Source organism: Micromesistius poutassou (genome assembly GCF_964030765.1).
Source record: "Micromesistius poutassou genome assembly, contig: SCAFFOLD_4162, whole genome shotgun sequence".
Lineage (NCBI taxonomy): Eukaryota > Metazoa > Chordata > Actinopteri > Gadiformes > Gadidae > Micromesistius > Micromesistius poutassou.
The window spans coordinates 1-17,500 of record NW_028177672.1 but is presented as its reverse complement, the minus strand read 5'-3'; the positions used below and the strand labels follow the sequence as shown (position 1 = coordinate 17,500).

General features: G+C 43.5%; 3 protein-coding genes across 4 annotated transcripts; 1 reads left to right on the top strand and 2 right to left on the bottom strand.

Moving 5' to 3' along the window:
* The first annotated feature begins 678 nt into the window (after nucleotides 1–678).
* On the top strand, nucleotides 679–5,563 carry LOC311375809 (epithelial membrane protein 2-like). Of its 2 annotated transcripts, XR_014643786.1 has the most exons (5): nucleotides 679–819; nucleotides 1,161–1,269; nucleotides 1,676–1,816; nucleotides 2,469–2,689; nucleotides 5,473–5,563. XR_014643786.1 is itself a non-coding variant. In XM_084490859.1 (4 exons), exons 1-4 carry the CDS (start codon nucleotides 742–744, stop codon nucleotides 2,636–2,638), a joined length of 498 nt encoding a protein of 165 aa, XP_084346985.1. In that variant the 5' UTR covers nucleotides 679–741; the 3' UTR covers nucleotides 2,639–2,818. The 2 variants fall into 2 exon arrangements, 1 of the variants encoding a protein (XP_084346985.1); XM_084490859.1 differs by lacking the exon at nucleotides 5,473–5,563 and having other exon boundaries at nucleotides 2,469–2,818.
* A 573-nt stretch (nucleotides 5,564–6,136) lies between these two features.
* Nucleotides 6,137–10,490, bottom strand: LOC311375810 (protein lin-7 homolog B; the record flags this gene model as incomplete). The annotated part of the gene is made up of 5 exons (XM_084490860.1): nucleotides 6,137–6,820; nucleotides 7,357–7,520; nucleotides 8,312–8,521; nucleotides 8,697–8,768; nucleotides 10,365–10,490. The coding sequence occupies 5 exons, from the start codon at nucleotides 10,488–10,490 to the stop codon at nucleotides 6,799–6,801; spliced, it is 594 nt and encodes a 197-aa protein (XP_084346986.1). The 3' UTR covers nucleotides 6,137–6,798.
* A 1,246-nt stretch (nucleotides 10,491–11,736) lies between these two features.
* LOC311375808 (uncharacterized protein) lies at nucleotides 11,737–17,485 on the bottom strand. Its single transcript, XM_084490858.1, has 3 exons — nucleotides 13,785–17,485; nucleotides 13,381–13,483; nucleotides 11,737–13,253 (listed from the first exon to the last, which is right to left on the bottom strand). Exons 1-3 carry the CDS (start codon nucleotides 13,966–13,968, stop codon nucleotides 12,353–12,355), a joined length of 1,188 nt encoding a protein of 395 aa, XP_084346984.1. The 5' UTR covers nucleotides 13,969–17,485; the 3' UTR covers nucleotides 11,737–12,352.
* Between the last annotated feature and the right edge of the window lie 15 nt (nucleotides 17,486–17,500).

The following is a 17,500-nucleotide window of genomic DNA, read 5'->3' as shown; positions in this document are numbered from 1 at the left end:
ACACACACACACACACACGCACACACACACACACACACACACACACACACACACACACACACACACACACACTTCAACATAAACGCATGACATACAGTGTAACTTAAATGTGACATGAATTGGAGTCAAAACTTTGATACTATAAATATTTAGGGGGGCTATGTCATTATACAGACAATTTTAATGTTTTGTTTGGGAATATTTGGCTAATTGGTTGCAGACGAGACAGCTGTTCCGGCTTCAAACTAAACAGGCACCATGCCTATATAGCGTGTCCGTCCCCCCACTTTCCAAACTAACCCATCTAGGGGTCAGGGGACAAACATCACATTACAAACCCACACACACAGATGGCGGCACTCATGTTATGATATACGATTTCCTTTACAGAGCTATGAGCGTATTGACTACATTTTGGATGCAAATCACTAAGCAATCAGCGTGATAATTCACGAATGAGGAGAAACTCCCACACCCTCCACTCTCACTGTCCATTATTAGTACATACTAGCATGTTTACACCTGTATGTGTGTATTAAAACATGTATTAAACACGACCCTCTCTGCACAGATCTCCATAGTCACAGGAACAAGCCTTGCTGTCCACCTGCACGACCACAAACAAGGGGAGTGCTTCAAAAAACCCAAAGCTCTTCTCTTGATCCAGGAGGAGCTAGTGCCCGGGCCAGACCAGTCCAGAAGCCAAGCAGTCGTCCTCGCTAGAGCGAGAACAGAGAAGCGATGTTGATCGTCCTAGCCCTGATCATCGTGTTCCACCTGGCCTCAGCCGCCCTGCTGTTTGCCGCCACCATATACAACGTGAGTGTGACTAGACAGAGAGGATGCTGGGACATGTAGTGGCTCGTGTGTGATTGGCTCCGCATTCGTGAGTTGGTGTGGATTTTAGTTTGCTGTCCCCTAAAGGTTTGACCTGAATGCAGCGGTTCAGCTGGCGATGTAAATGTGGTTCAAACTAAATGAATTGGTTTGTTTGAGTCATGTTTCTCTATGCGTAAATGAAGAAGAGGAAGAAAAAATTAAGCAAGAAAATGTGTTTTACTTGGTAGAACCCAGCCTCTAAGCTACAAACATACCAATAGCTATACACTTGAAGACTGACCAACTTGTCCCTTTCTTTATGTGTGTGTGTGTTTCTCCAGTCATGGTGGGTGGTCTCTACCTCCACAGAAAACGTGTACTACTCAGACCTGTGGTTCACCTGCAATGAGACATGCTATTCGGTGGCCAAGAGCCACACTGCAGACGCAGGTACAATGTGATGCGGGGGACACACACATAATGTTAATTACTTAATTATTACAGACGTGTGTGTGTGTGTGTGCGTGTGCGTGTGCGTGAGTGTGTGTGTGTGTGTGTGTGTGTGTTTGTGTAGCTGTACTGCCTGTCTTACATCAGGTTCCACAAGGTATGTTGTTAGTTTTCTGATCTGCTTGTGAAGGTTGCACTAAGAAACAAGTCTAAGTACAAAAACAATGTTTTGAGATCGATTTCAAAGGATTATTTAGTGACTAGGGATGCCAACCTGCAAGTTGCTCTTTAAACTGGGTGATATTACGCTACCAGGTGTGAGTGTGATTAGCCATTACAAGCCTAACATCACCCTGTAATATCACCCCTTTAACACTGTGCCATGTACTCTTCCACCCTCTCCCAGCCTACCTGCAGACGGTGCAGGCCACCATGATCCTGTCCACCATCCTGTGCTGCATGGCCTTCTTCGTCTTCATCCTGCAGCTCTTCAGGCTGAAGCAGGGGGAGAGATTTGTCTTCACCGCCATCATCCAGCTGCTGGCCTGTAAGTGGACGCTCTCACACAAACCGCTGGTCAAACACACGAGCACGCGTGTATGCACGCAACACCATCACCTCGAGACCGGTAGATAAACACACAGTCACACCTGCAGACGGGCACACACTCAAATAAAGTCCAATGTAAACATTGGGTTGTATTGTAGTGTGTAGGGTTAACCGTTGGGTCAGGCGCATGAGGATAATACCACACTGTTTTAGTTCAACATGACCGATAAGTAGTGTAAGATAACAACCAATAGTATACATAGCCTATATATATATATTTTGTATCACTACAATATGTTTCAGTAAACAATTGGTATTCCACATATACATAATGCAATTATGCTTAGTACTTTCTATGCTTTCTGTAAAGATATGATAAGGCGGCATTTTATTAATCCCAGATGGGAAATGTGGATGCCACCGAAGAATGTACTGGAAAGGGGCAGAAGCGGCCCTTATTGGTCAGATATTAGCTATTATAGATATTAGGCACGGGGAACAGAACATACATTACCCCAGAGAACGTGAACCATTTCTGACAAATGTACTTATTGTATTGTCGCTTTGGATAAAAGCGTCTGCTAAAAATGTGACATCTTCCCTCCTCCTCCTCCTCCTCCTCCTCCTCCTCCCCCTCCCCTGTGCGGCAGCCGTGTGCGTGATGGTGGCGGCGTCCGTGTACACGGCGCAGAAGGACAGCTTCCATGAGCCCAAGCTGCGGGCGGGGACCTACAGCTCCTCCTTCTACCTGGCCTGGGCCAGCTTCCCCATGACCCTGCTCAGTGGCATCATGTACCTGGTGCTCCGCAAGCGCAAATAATAACGGGCCCGCAGAGGCAGAGCGCCATAGAGTTGTCTTAACATCGGTGAGGTGAGAGGGAGCCCCTGCTGCTGCTGTTTAACCACGCCCCCCTCTCAAAGGGTTGTGTATGGCCCAGTCTTTGGTGTAGTCTGATGTTGTCATGCAGAAAGGGGTCTTAGTATAGTCAATCGAGTGTCTGCTTGTTGGTAAGGCTAGACTTTGGCTGGTCTACTCTACTCTATCTCTCTCTAGATTGAAGGTATGGTATGGTAGGCTCCCTCTAGCTTTTCTATACATATATGTATATATATATATATATATATATATATATATATATATATATATATATATATATATATATATATATATATATATCTCAATGGGCAAAAGTTAGGCTGCTGTTGTTTGTCAAGTTACTCATCAAGATGTTATGCATCGTGGATTAAACATGAAAACACATACACATACAGACACATACAAAGGACACACCAACATAGAGACACACGCATAAGCAAACACACAGTGCAGATATAGAGAAACACTACATGCATACAACTGCACTCAAAATCAAATCAACATCTCACTGAAATATAGCATCAATATAGTATGTACTGCTACAACACTGAGGTCACACTAATAGCATTCCCATTACTAAACCAAACCAAAAAATGCCTATTGATTATTTGGGGATATTTTTTTTGAGATACAGACGTCTCACACAAACAGGCAAGGACTGATTAACATGCTAAAGCTAGTGTTCAAGGAAATCCATGTGTACATATTTGCTTTGTGTGTATAATATAAGTTAGTACAACTGCTTTGCATAATATGAGTAGGAAGAATGTCTATGCACACCTGTGTACATGCACTTATTAGCCGTATAATAGAGGTTTGGTGTGAGGACCGATGTAGGATTATCTTATTATTATATTTCTGTTTTTGTGTTCTAATGGTAGGAAGGAACCAATTATGAGCTGTGACCTTTTATGTTCTTTTTTAGGTGTGCTGAGGTAAAAAAAAAAAACACACTGCACCCTTTAATATTATGAAAATAATTGAAAAGAAAATGGGATAGCTATTTATTTGTTTAAAACCACTAGAGCAAAAAAGCTATTAAATATTCAGATTGCCGGATTGAAGTCCAGTGAAACATGTTTGATCAAATGTTTTTGGCATTTTATTTTGCTTTTGCTATTTTCTTACCTGTCACTCTCCAGTGCTAAAGTGAAGCTCCAACACAGTACCTTCCCACATGTGGCTTTCCTGGACAGACCCATTGGCATGTATTAGAGGCAAGCCTGACACAGGCAAATGTTAATAACAGATGCAGATAACATTCAGCCTGGTATTAACTTGAGATCTGGACTATATAATCTTGTTCTTGGCATTAATCATCAAAATGATTAAATGATTATGATTATGAGTGAGGGAATCCTAATTTATTAAGCTCATTTTTTAATATCTTTAGGATTTTTAGGATTAGCAAGTTAGGACAATTTAACATCAGTACTTGAATGATCCAAGCAACATACAGGAGCTCCTAGGTTTTGTGCTTTCAGCATTTTGGCCCATGGTTATAATATACAGATGCAAGGTTAACATCACAGTGATTCTATTCAACACTTTTTTTTTTTTTTACTATTAACAAAATGTGTTTTGCTCATGGTGAAAGAATTGGAGTAGGCGGGACTCATCGAATACAAGGGGATCATATTTTCCATTGGTAGTGTTGAAAATGTCTTAGGTCAATTTATTTAGTGATTTGATTTGATTTTGTTTTATGTTTATCGTTGTGCCTTTTAAATATTTGTCATGGTCAATGAAGTATTAATTACAACTCGTTCGGTTTGCTTCAACCAAGCAACGTGTTATCATGTTTTCTCTCTTTCTCTTACAATCTGTGACTGTACAATACAAAACTCGACCAGAGAGAAACACTGTTCTGTGAGTTTGGTGGTTTGTATGAGAGTGTTTGGCCTACATATCATATTTGTACCTGCATGTTTTCAATTCTTTCAATAGTTTAGTTCCTTCTGAGGTAGATCAAACATTGGAAATTTACTTAGCAAAAGTGTACACGTCATTCTTGTAATGTTTTCCTTGAACTAAAGTATTGTTTGTCTAAAATCAATATATGTATTTCAAATCGAAAGCTTATCTTCAGAGGCTTAAACAGTGGAATGTTTTCGATAAGATGACAAGACTGTCCATGCTATAGCCTGCAACATTAAACATACCTGTTGTGTTCATGTTTTCAGTTTTCCCTAATTAAGTAGAGAGGCCTGCCAAACGAGGCACCGGGCACAACTCTTGTTGAGCTCAATACATTTATTTTACAAAACAAACTGGAATGTAACCCTGTGTGATTATTTGATCATTTCACTATATTGAATAAACTTGATATCAATGGATAGACAACACAGATTTTCTCTCTGCTATAATAACGCTTGCTGCTGTTGTTGAGCTTGGAGCTAAATCAAGATTGTTCAGCTGACGCCTGTAGGGGGCGACACAACGGTTATTTTTGTGACAAGCATTTTGGTATTTTTTAATAGGCCTGGCTTATTTTCGTCTTCAAGAGTAGATCGAGTGTTATAAAGTTTCACCTTTATTGTATTACATTTGTCCGTGCATTGAATACAATTGCCTCTACACATCTATTCCATTAATAAACGTCTCGTTTCAATGTGAGCAAAATTTGAACAAGCTCGGGATACAACAATTCCAAACAATGATGACTTGAAAACTATCGACAAAAGAAAATTACAATTCATATGGTTTAGTTCAGGCGGGCAAAAAATGACTGTCCAAAGCGGACTCAGATAACCTCGTCTTTTTTCCTGTCCCTCTAGTGGCCGCTTCTCTACATTATACTAAGCTGCTGTCCGTGGTGCTGAAACACTGCTCCAAAGCGAACGTCTCTTCAAGTTTACTATTCAAACCATTCCCACAGTGTTGACAAACCAAATAAAGAATGGTTTATTAACGATGCAATTGTTTGTGATAGTGTCCATTGAGACTGATGCTGAATTTTTAATTGGTGTACTTGTGTCACCTGACTACATAACATTTACTAGTTTACAAGCCAACACTTGCATATATAGCGGTGTAATAGGTAGCCATCAACAAAACAATCCATTCTACTCACTGTTGAACAGAACAGTATATTTATGTTGATCAATGTATTTAAATTATGAATATTTATTTCCCTATAGGTCATTGCACGATTGTTCACAATTATTTAATTCATACTTAAATCTCAATGTAGCTCATTGAATGTACTTTGACTTTAAAAAATGAATAATACAAAGTAAAGGCCTTCACTAAAGTTCAATCTTGATATATTTTATTCCATGAATAAATAACAACAATAAATTAATTAATAAATAAAGACATTTCAAATACCAAATACTTATTACAAATAGCATATATATATATACATACATATATATACATATATATATATACACATACATATATATATATATATATATATATCACTCCATCCAGCTCCTGGTTAGCCCTGTGTGTAGTGGGTTCATCTAAAAAGGTTGTGGCTCTACGAACAAACTAATAATAAGGTCACAACAAGGCTGCTGCTGCTGTCCTTTCACCCAGCACTACACAGCATAATATCATCATGTCACACCAGTACACCAACCCCTATAGGACACAGCCACACGCCTCTGCATGCACACACGCACACACATGTGCATGTGTGCACACACGCACACACATGCTTGTGCACACACGCGCACAGAGACACACGCAAGCACACACACAAACGTGCTTACACACAAATGTGTGCATTTAGCAAAAACACACACACACACACACATACACACACACACACACACACAAACAAACACACATATACACGCACACATATAGGAATAAATCCCTTCCCTCAACTAGGATATAGGCATTCAACTGGAAGGAAGAAAATGTCAGTTGAACAACACATTGAGCTCCATAAAGGATCTAGGTATGAGGTTAGGAGGGAGGGATTAACACACAAAACACCTACACACGTCTTCATCAATGGAAATAGTTAACAGGTCTTGGTTGGCTACTTTGGTTGTTGTTTGTAATTTTTCTATCTCCATTCTTGCTAAGGTCTAGACACCCATGGGAGAGATGAGCGGGTTGGGAGGGGGTCAACAGAGGTGAGGGCGTGGTTAACCCCTAGACTCCAATGATCTGTTTAGAGAAGGAAATAAACAGCAGAAGGGCCCTCAGTTGAAACATCTGTGGTGTTGCCTTCATGTGCCTGCGTGTTTTATCTAATGTAACGCACTATCGCTGTTCACATGCAAACACACAAGATAAAACATTTAAAACATTGAAAATAAATATACATAACATTATATAACAGTCAACGGAATACATAAAAAACCAACATGCAAACAAAAATAGAACGAAACAGACACATTTAAAAACAAAAACACTGATTAAATAAAGAGAATTGCTATATCAATAAATAAATAATAAATCAATAAACAAAAATCTATTAAAATGCTGATGTGTTTAGTAAATATGTGTTATTTGAATCAAGATTTAAAAGAAGATACAGATGTGAAATTACTAAACGTAAACGTAGAGTCATACATGCTATTTACACACACACACACACACACACACACACACACACACACACACACACACACACACACACACACACAGGCCTTCTGAAGGGGCACTGCAACGAAAACCAAAGAACCAATCAAAAGCCTCACGAGTAGCTGGTGTGCTGCTGGCGACGGCGGGCGCTGCGCATCTTCTCGAAGCGCGCCTCCATCTCCTCCAGCACCTTGGGGGTGTAGCGCACCACCAGCTTCACCGAGCCCTGGGCCGCCTTCAGCAGCTCCACCGCCTTCTCGTGGTGCTCCCCCTCCACGCTCTAGGCCGGGGACAACCGCCGCACACCCACACAGACAGAGACTTTGAGCTGGGCTGACCTCCTCCACAGCCCACACACCCACACAGACAGAGACTTTGAGCTGGGCTGACCTCGTCCACAGCCCACACACCCACACAGACAGAGACTTTGAGCTGGGCTGACCTCGTCCACAGCCCACACCCACACAGACAGAGACTTTGAGCTGGGCTGACCTCCTCCACAGCCCACACCCACACAGACAGAGACTTTGAGCTGGGCTGACCTCCTCCAGCCCACACACCCACACAGACAGAGACTTTTGAGCTGGGCTGATCTCCTCCACAGCCTGCAACTCTGGGTAAGCGCTAGAGATGTTCCGATATCGTTTCTTTCCTTCCCGATTCCGATAACTGAACTTGAGTATCGGCCGATAACGTTTATGATTGATTATTTTTGGGAGGTATATTATTTATTTATTTTAACAGCCGTATACTACTAACCCTGTATGGATATTCATAAATGTACAGAGAATGCATTCTATAGAGCTTTCTTTTATTATCTAGTGTGAAAATAAAAAAACTAGACAATTTACATTTTAGGACATATCTGACAAGTTGCCGATACCGGTATCGGTATCGGAACAAATCTTGTTTGCACCATTTAAATGCAAGCCCAGTAGCTTTTGCTTAGTTACAGGTGTGAGTCCTTTCACAAAAAATCCAACGTGTGCCTAACTCTCATACCTCGTTCAAAATAGATTACGTTTAATCCAGAACATGGACCTGAATAGAAGAAAAGAGGATATATATTACCACTCCGTTAACAGAGAGCAGCTGGTCTCCCCTCTTCAAGCCCCCCTGGCGGTCCGCCACTCCCCCGGGGATGACCCTGGAGATGTAGATGGGGGAGTTCTGCTCCTTGCCCCCCATGATGTTGAAGCCCAGGCCCTCCTCTGTCTTGGGGAGCTCCACCACCCGTGGGTGAGCGTGACCCTCGCTGGCTGCGAAGGCCGCAACTGTGGCCTGAAGAGAGAAACAATAAAACACCCTTTAATGACAACAGATTTCCCGCCCAATCTGGCAACACTGGTGACCATGTTCTATGTCAACGGTTTGCCGAGTAGCATTAACTTGCAACCTGGCCCTGTAAAACAAATAAATTAAATATTGTATTGAACCTTTTGTGTGTTATAAATACCTTTGCAGTGGCCTGTGCACGGACCTCTGGCCCCCCTGCTATGTCTAAGGTGTCATAGAGCTGTTCGTAGACCTGTAGTAGAAAATTATAAATAAATCAACTTCATGGGTCAGTGGATTGGGTGAGTCAAAAGGATTTTGAGGTGTTAGGTCCGGAGGAAGAAAGGAGTGTGGTTAGACAGTTTGAATTGGTCTGACTGTGAGTTAACTTGAGGCATGCAAACATGGACAAGCAGGTTAGAAAGGCCTGTTTCTTGTGTTGACATGTTTACAAATTAATCCAATTAGTTATACAGCATGGTTTAAAATGAATTGATACCTAGTGGGTGTATTTTTGTGGTTACATTATTTATGCTTAAATTTGAATAAGCACTGAATCTCATTCCCTAAATCTAAAGCCCTCAATAAAATCAAGATAATGTTATGGTCTGTTCAATGATAATAAGAAAAAAACCTCATAATATAACACTGTATTATACTATTATACTACTAATACATGTATTTTTTTTTACTGGGCATAGACTCCCTCAAACCTCTAAATAAAAACAATACGATAAACAAGGTTTATAGTTTGTATATGAACACAGACATCGTAGCTTAGGTTAGTGAGCAGGTTAGCCAACAGGTTGATGGGTGCAGGTGGTAGTACTATTTGGTTAACAACTCCAATGCAGACACAGACAGTAGTTTTTCTTACGGCTCTGAAATATCAACGACAGTGCACCAGGGGTGGTGGGAGGGTTGTGGGTGAGAGGTGGCGTGTTCAAGAGCAGGGATTAGGTCAAGTGTGTGGGCTTTCAGATTAAGATTAAGAGATTAAGATTTTTTTTTACGATTTTTTAAGATTAAGACGATTTACTGTATGTATCACACGGAAAACACCATTTTAAATTACCGAAAGGAAAATGCTCTTATCGATTTCCTGGGTATCTGCAATCACAAGTGTTCAGGAGTAGGAAGGGGAGGAGACCGTAATAGAGGTGCAGCACCAACAGTGACAGTGTTATGAACTAGTACCTGGCGACATACCTACGCATAGAGAGGCTCAGAGTAGAGTAGCTCCACTGTAAAAGGTTGAAACATTATACTGTATTAATGCCTATTTGTACATTACATCTGTAGTACATTTAGAAGTAAATCCATACATGATATTCCATGTCATTTCCATAAACTCGAGACAAAATTGGTCAGATGACATTTTCTGTCAAGTGGTGGAAAAGGGCAGTTGGTTTAGCTTCATAAAATCTTCATAAAATGAAGAGTGGTACCTTTTAATGGTTCATATTTTTTACTAATTTAAATGGTATATAAATTTACATTTCATACATTTTGTATTGAATCCATCTTCCATGTTGATACGATCTTTAGGACTCAAACCCCTGTTTGTTTTTTTAGGATCCATTTCAGAACTGTTCTGTATGGAAACCATTGGCAGCAAAAAGACCCTGCTTTGTATTTTGTTTACCAGCAATATTTCTATCACAACTGTCATGAGCAATTCCTCCTGCGGCACCCAGCCTTCTAGGGGCCCTCGGGGTAGATATGTTGGGGTCCACCCACAACACGTCTTAGGTGGTGATGAAGATCCTCACCCACTTGAAAACACACATCAGTCTCTGCAGAGAACGAATGCTAGTTATTCATCTCCAACACAAGATGTTTTTCTCACCTCTCTGATAGCGGCACAGAACTTGCTCTGTAGGACTCTCTGCAGGGCCTGCAGCTTGGGAGGGGGTAACTCCCCGCTGCGTTGCAGCCGGTCCAGGAGCTCGATCACCCGGCACACGTCTGGCATGACGAGCAGAGCACACAGAAAGTTGAATTGGGGACTGAGGACGACCACTCAAGCGGTCCTTCAAAAGTCCGATTTGGATGTTGTCAATGTGACAAAATAAAAGTTCAATTTTATGACCTTCTCGAGAGGGAGAGAAGGTCTGCCAACCTAAAGACAATATTCTTTGATTTATTTATGATGTAAATGAGAAACGTTTTAACACATGCCGGACATACGAACAGTGAAAGGTGCAAAAATAAAATCCCACTTCCGTTCCTCACCATTGAATTGATTCAGGAATTATATAAGAAACGATTGATTTTACTGGCATGCGATTTACACTGCAAATGTATACCAGATTCAATCTGACAGTCTGCCGGTCTTCATTTTAAACTTTCTCACGTTAAAGTAAAACGCTACGTCGCAAGTTAAATAAACAATCGTTTTTCCATGAATGAAAATTACTAGTGAACGTGGGTTCATAGCTCAACGCATATTAACACAGTGCAGCGTATGAGAGCTGAATGTATAACAAAGCCAGGAGATCGCTGTCAGATGCTAACTAGTAGCATGTCAAAGGATCGGAAGACGTGGAGCTCACGGTTCACAGCATACACACCAGCCAGCAGCAAGCTGTGCTCACGGTTTGTCTGTTAATACTTATGCAAGGGCAAAACATGGGTTAATAGTAACAAATGTAAATAGTCCGCGCTGGCTTATGGCAGGCTAACCACAGAAGACGGCGCCCTGCGCTGCTGCGTAATGTAGCGCTGCCCCAAGACGCACAGATCGGAGTCTTGCGGTAATATTAACATTTCCACGATACATTCGTATATACAGTTACCTCTTTCTAAGCAAAGCGGCTCTGACATCGTAGCCATTTCAGTTTCCTTTCCAGAGTGATAATAGGATGACATCATGGTGAGCTCCTAGTCGGATACTGCGGTGAGGCAGGAGGAGGGGGGTGGACGATCCAAGACCACTAGATGCGATTAGTAATCCGGGGTAGGATTTAAATGCAGTGGCTACGGTGAAACCGATCTTCGTATGAAACCTCTCAAGAAATCCAATGGGCATAAGGCCAGGTTAGGTCTTTACGGTTGCAGAACGTACACGAACGCTGGTCCAGAATAGCCCAGGCAACGTTTACGCAACCGATTGGTAAAGCGTGATTTTAATTAGCCCGACAGCTCACATTGTGCGTGCCATAGTCTAATGCTTCAGGCTTAACACAATTATGCAATTAACACAAAACAGTCAACGAACATTAGATAAAAAACGTTTATTTTCGAATAAAGAAAATTAACACAATTCCTTTGAGGAGGACGAATTCCTCGATTTAGTCTTATAAAAAGAAACAGTGAAACTCACTCATGACCATGCAGTTCTACATTTGGTGAGGTTATGTACAATTTGCAATTATGAAGCATTGGGGTCAAATCGATTAGGTTCATCCAATGGGAATTATCCAGCATCAGATACAAATTAAATTAAAAAGGCAATACCATACAAGGAAGGAACATGATAGCATCGTCCTTCCATAATTATCAATATATCAATTTGTCAATGGGTCGCAATCTCAACTTTACCTAGACCCAAACAGGAAAAACGCACTTAGAAAATTTGTTTGCAAATATTCATTGGACACTGTATGGACAATGCCGCTATTTGGTCTATGTGCCAATGCTTTTGGGGTTCAAATCCCAATCTATAGAAGAACCAAATGACGAACACAGGCCTGAAGAAGGGCAGAAAGTACTCATGGTAACGAATTACACTTCCCACTGGCTAGGCTGGGTTGGTTTTTTTTTTGTTTAGTACAGCATCAATCACACACAACTGAGAATTGCATATGACAGTAATCAAAGACAACGGTGACCTTCTCAGTACTCCTCCCCTTGTGGCTCCATCTTGTAGCCATTCTCATTGGAGCCGTAGCCTTCGCCAGATTGCATCGACTCACGGTCCATCCCATCCTGACTGTACTCCTCCATGGGAGGCGGGGCCTCACCCTCCTCCGCGCCGTTGCCCACCTCGTCCTGGGGGCCCATTTCATCTCGGGACAGCATGGAGGTGTGCCGGTCTTCCCGGCGCTCCGCCCCACCCCTCTCCCTGTCGCCCCGGTCCCTCTTGTGCTCCCTGTCTCTATCCCTGTCGCCCCTGCGCCTCTCGCGGTCCCTGTCTCGGTCTCCCTTGTCCCTGTGGCTGCGCCTACGGTCTCTATCGCGGTCCCCCCGGTCCCGCTCCCTGCTGCGCTCGTCGGGCCCCTCACCGCCTTCCTCGCCCTCCTCTGGCACCCTATCGGCCCCGTCCTCTGCCGCCCCATCCCCTAGGCCCATGCCCGCCTCCTCACCGTCCGCCCCCTTGCCCCTGTCCCCTCTTTCCCGTTTGCGGTCACGGCTGCGGCTACGCCTTTTCCTCTCCCTGTCGCGGCTCCTTTCCCTGCTGTTGCTCTCCCCGCCCCCGCCGCCGGCCGCTCGCTCTCTCTCCCGCTCCCTGTCCCTGCGCCGGTTGCCCCCACCGCCGACCTCCTCCCCGGACGCCGCGGCCCCGGGCACCACCATGCCTGGAGCTCTGTCTCGGGAGCGGGAGCGCCGGCGCCTCTCCCTGGAGCGGGACCTGCGGCGCTCGCCGCGCTCCTTGTCCCGCTCTCCGCCGCCGCGCTCTCCGCCACCGCGCTCTCCGCCGCCGCCCCGCTCAGCGCGCTCCCCCCCTCTCTCACCACGCTCCCGACTCCGCTCCGGCCGCTCGCTGCGGTCCCGTTCTCCTCGCTCTGGGCGGTCCCTGAAGGATGGAGAGGGGGCGTTAGGAAAGGCAACCAGACTCCGACTCACTGAAAAACGTAGACGTGCGTTCTTATTAGCTACCGGGTAGCAAGTGTGGGAGGTTTTCAAACGGCGTGCTCACTCACCCTCCTCCGATGGGGCGCTCGTCGTAGCGCGACGCGTCGTCTCTGCCAGAGTGTTTGATGTTGACGTCAGCGCCACCTCTCCTCGTGCCACCCAGACCACCACCTTTAAATGGGTCAAATATTACAATTCTCAATGCACTAGTACCGTGTTGTTTTCAATTTGTACTGAAATGTAGTTCTGGTATGCAAATGTTCCAGCATTCCTGTTACTTGATCTGCATATTTTCCCCAGTGGATTTAATCCACTTCCAATTTTGTATAACAATGATCTCTCAATATAAACGACTACTGCTATATTTCCAATCCCCAGGTGCACCAAACCTCAGGTTCAAAGCCTCCATGGTTACTGTGGCTCCGTCAAAGGGCCAACAGAAGAACATCTAGTGGGAGAGGCAGCAACTCACCAAGTCTGCGTGGCTGCCATCCTTTCACCGTTCGTCCCCGCTCGACGTCCACAAGCACTCTGCGTCCGTCAATCTTCTTCCCATCGGCGTGCTTGTAGGCGGCTGGAGGGAAGGGGAGGGAGGGGGGATAGGGGATGAAGGGGGAAGAGCAGGAGTGAGTCGGGAGTGACACTGATGCAACCATGGGTTAAGGAAACAAGGAGTGCAGGTTATACTGACCAGGAGCAGGACAGGCCGAGAAGGCTGCTCTCTGGGTTAAAGCCGAGGGAAGTGGGAGCAGAACTCCGTCCGTCACACCACAGCAGTGTCCACAACATTGTTTTAACCAGCGTTTTGTCAATGCCGCGCTCCTACCCTAAGTAGTTTTACCTTTGGAGGTTATATATCCTGTATATATATATATTCTGTTCACACCTGGCATTATTGTTGTATAAGAGACGATCAGATGGTAGAAAAACACTTGAACCAAACTCAAATTTAGGGCTGGAAACTCATTTATTGCAAGGTGTGAATGATCCTCTGCAGAAAATACCGTATAAGAAAGCCTGTCCACGGACTAATTTGCCTAAAATCTGAGGGTTAACATTGGCATGCCCGTCATGACAAATCAGATCCGTAACAGTGTTTAAAGTTAAGATTGAAGTTTTAGGGGAACTTTATGCAAAACTAAAATAAAAGTACTACTGACACAATTTAGTCAACAGTTTTTATTCCAAACTTCTTCTGGTTTCACATGAATGATGAACTAACCTCAGTCTAATGTACTAACCTGCCGATGGTTGATATACGAGGTCCCAGATGTGGAAAATGTGTACTCGTGTCAGATACATTTCAAATGATTGCCACATCGGCAGTTGTTTTACTAAAGGATTTTATTTTAAAATTTCAAAATTGTCAATTTATGCCACAAAAAACGTTAAAACGTTATTTTGACCTACAGCAATGCATTTCAGTATGAAAATATATTGTCACAAATCACTTACCACCATCAGGCAGTTATCTACATTCTGCAGTTCACTTTGTATTTTGCAGATTCACACAACTACAGGGTCAAGCAGCACTCAAACCCTCAACCCAAACGATACTCTTACCACTCTGCAAACCCAACCCTCTGCAACAGGTATTGGAGGAGAGAGAAAGTCAGCTGCCTTACCAAACCATCGATTCAAGTGCAATGTAGAAGAAGGAAGAAAAAAAACCTCCAAAAATAAAAAACTCAACATGTGCTGCTGCAACCGTTTGTGCTCCTTACTCCCAGCCATCCCAAACCACACCACCGTATCTTACAGTCTTGGGATGAAGACCTGATATCCAGACGGCTCCTACACTGGTCTGTTGTGTCGGACGATCCCCTGGGGCAGGGCTTTTTGAGAGCCAAATATCCAAGTCGAGTAAGAAACCGAAACCATCTTCCTCACGGGCCTTACCAGAGCCCCATACTCAATCTGAGGGCCTTACCACCACCCCTCGGAACTTACAACTAGAGGGCCTTACCGGTACCCCCCACAAAGTGACTCTGCATACACAGATACAGTCCAACAGCTAGCCAAATGACATGGGGGCCTTACCACAACCCCTCCATTTATACTGAATTTAACTGTCAGCAGTCCAATCTATCCAAGAAAGGGTCTTACCAAAACCCTGTCAACTACACAGAAGCTGGCCATGTTGGGGAGAAAACTAAGCAACCAAACTAGGAGGTGCCTTTTTTTGGGTGGGCCAGGAAATATTGGTGTAACATGCTCAGGGCCTTACTTTGGACAAAGGAACTTTTCTATAAAGTTTGTTTGCACATATATACTTAAATTCATGACTCATTAACCTCATCCATGATATTTAATAAGCTTATATAGATAGGAGTGTGAATCTGCCTAGTCTAATCTGATGCAGATAAAGTGAGACTAAAGCTGTACTGTTCTTCTGTCCTAGGCCTGTGTGTTGTGTTGGATGCAACACTATACGAGGAGACAATGTGGTTTTTTACCAAGAAGGTCCCCTCATTAGCCTATTCTATTAAAGCCAGCTCACAATCAGATGCAACTAACGGTTGGCAGTGCTTGATGTCTCCAAGTCTTGCATAAAACATTGGATTACAATCTTTATGCTATATCTCACGTCCACATATATCTAACACGTTTCCCACAGTTGGATCAATAGAAGTCCATAATCTATCCTAGGTGAAAACACTACCAATAAAAAAGGTATCATACCCAAAGCGCCATAGACTCAAAAGAAAGCCTCCCTATACCTATCAAGACAGCATATGCTCAGAAACTAGGGGCTGTCAAATAAATATGTAATTTCATCTAATCGCACAAGCAGACTTAAGAGTCAGTGATGGGCTCCAGTTAAATTATTATCGGGCATTGGGTTTAGGATTCTGGACTAGCATGAAGTATATGTGCCCTTCTGTACGACGCGCCTGTGTTTCAAAAGGGTATCTAAAACGGTGTGATCTCTAACAAGTCAAACTAAATTACGCCATTGGTTTTGGCAAACATTAACTTGAGGTGGCTTTAACACAAAAGGTCAAAATCATCGGGCACCCGTCCGCACAATAATGGCCAGGGGTGTGTTGAATGGTGAAAGCCGTTGTAGGCATCGCCTGAAAACAAGGACCCGCTGCCGAGTGTTAAAGAAAAGGTGCCTTCACCATGGAACACACCTCCTTTATGCCAAGTAAGATGGAGGGTGGAAAGAAATCTTACCCATCATACAAACCCATTATACCAACCATATACTGAGCTGTGGTAGTAGGGTGTAGATGTATCATAACCATCATCATCTGCAAGCCAGCTCTGGCCAATAGCCATCACAGATTGGCGGCTGCAGTGGCAATGAGAACAACACACAGTTAATACACTGCACGAGTCCCACACTCCCCTTCCAAGTCAACCCCTTACCGAGATAGTAACCAAAAGGGTATGACAACGCTGGTCCTGAAGAGCCTAGTAGCCCACAACTATTAAATATCCAACAAGAGAATCAGTATTTTGTTGGGGATGGCTGGCGCATTGTGTCAATTTACATACACTTTGGCCCACTGTTGCCTCAGGAGACAAGACTGGGTAGCGATGGATTGATAGAAAAGAGAACTAAGCTCAACGTGACCAGGGTTGAAACCACTGCTAAGTATTATAAAAACACGGAATGGATAAGTTATAACAGACAACTTGTGCCAACGGCATTCTTAAAAACATAATTTTTATGCTTGCCGACCAATTTGACCTTTGGCTTACCATTGGGAATCCCACCAGGAGACCTGCTCTTCCAGAGCTACCACGCATAGCAATTCAAAAGAACCCTTTGACAGGCAAGGATGTTCAGGTTTACAGAAACTCAGGTCGGAAACATTCCAAAGTCATTAAGCGCTGACTGAAATGACCACAAAAGGTGGGACTATTTCAGCGCAATGCCCCCTCCAAAATCACACGGCTATTAGTCAGCTCAAAAAGCACACCAGACACGTCACACGGCCAACAAATTTGAGAAACGCTAAATGTACTTCAACTAATTGTATTCGTTGCTTGCAAGAACATCATGTTTACATTGGATCTAATAGTTTACACTTGCAAAGGGCAAGCAATCCAAAACTCGTATATCATGCTTCAAAGTGTGAAGCTGATGAAATGACAAAAGGTCTATAAGCAAAAATTCTGTGCATGTGTGTATATAAACAGCTTGAATGCTGTGATTGCATGTCTTGCTCGTGTGTT

Excerpts from the sequence above, each read along its gene's own strand:
- LOC311375808 (XM_084490858.1), bottom strand. The coding sequence starts at position 13,968 with ATGGTTGCATCAGTGTCACTCCCGACTCACTCCTGCTCTTCCCCCTTC. Across the intron at positions 13,484-13,784 it reads ATGGCAGCCACGCAGACTTG|GTGGTGGTCTGGGTGGCACG; the intron begins GTGAGTTGCTGC and ends ACCCATTTAAAG. Across the intron at positions 13,254-13,380 it reads GAGCGCCCCATCGGAGGAGG|GGACCGCCCAGAGCGAGGAG; the intron begins GTGAGTGAGCAC and ends TCCATCCTTCAG.
- LOC311375809 (XM_084490859.1), top strand. The coding sequence starts at position 742 with ATGTTGATCGTCCTAGCCCTGATCATCGTGTTCCACCTGGCCTCAGCC. Across the intron at positions 1,270-1,675 it reads GAGCCACACTGCAGACGCAG|CCTACCTGCAGACGGTGCAG; the intron begins GTACAATGTGAT and ends ACCCTCTCCCAG. Across the intron at positions 1,817-2,468 it reads CATCATCCAGCTGCTGGCCT|CCGTGTGCGTGATGGTGGCG; the intron begins GTAAGTGGACGC and ends CCTGTGCGGCAG.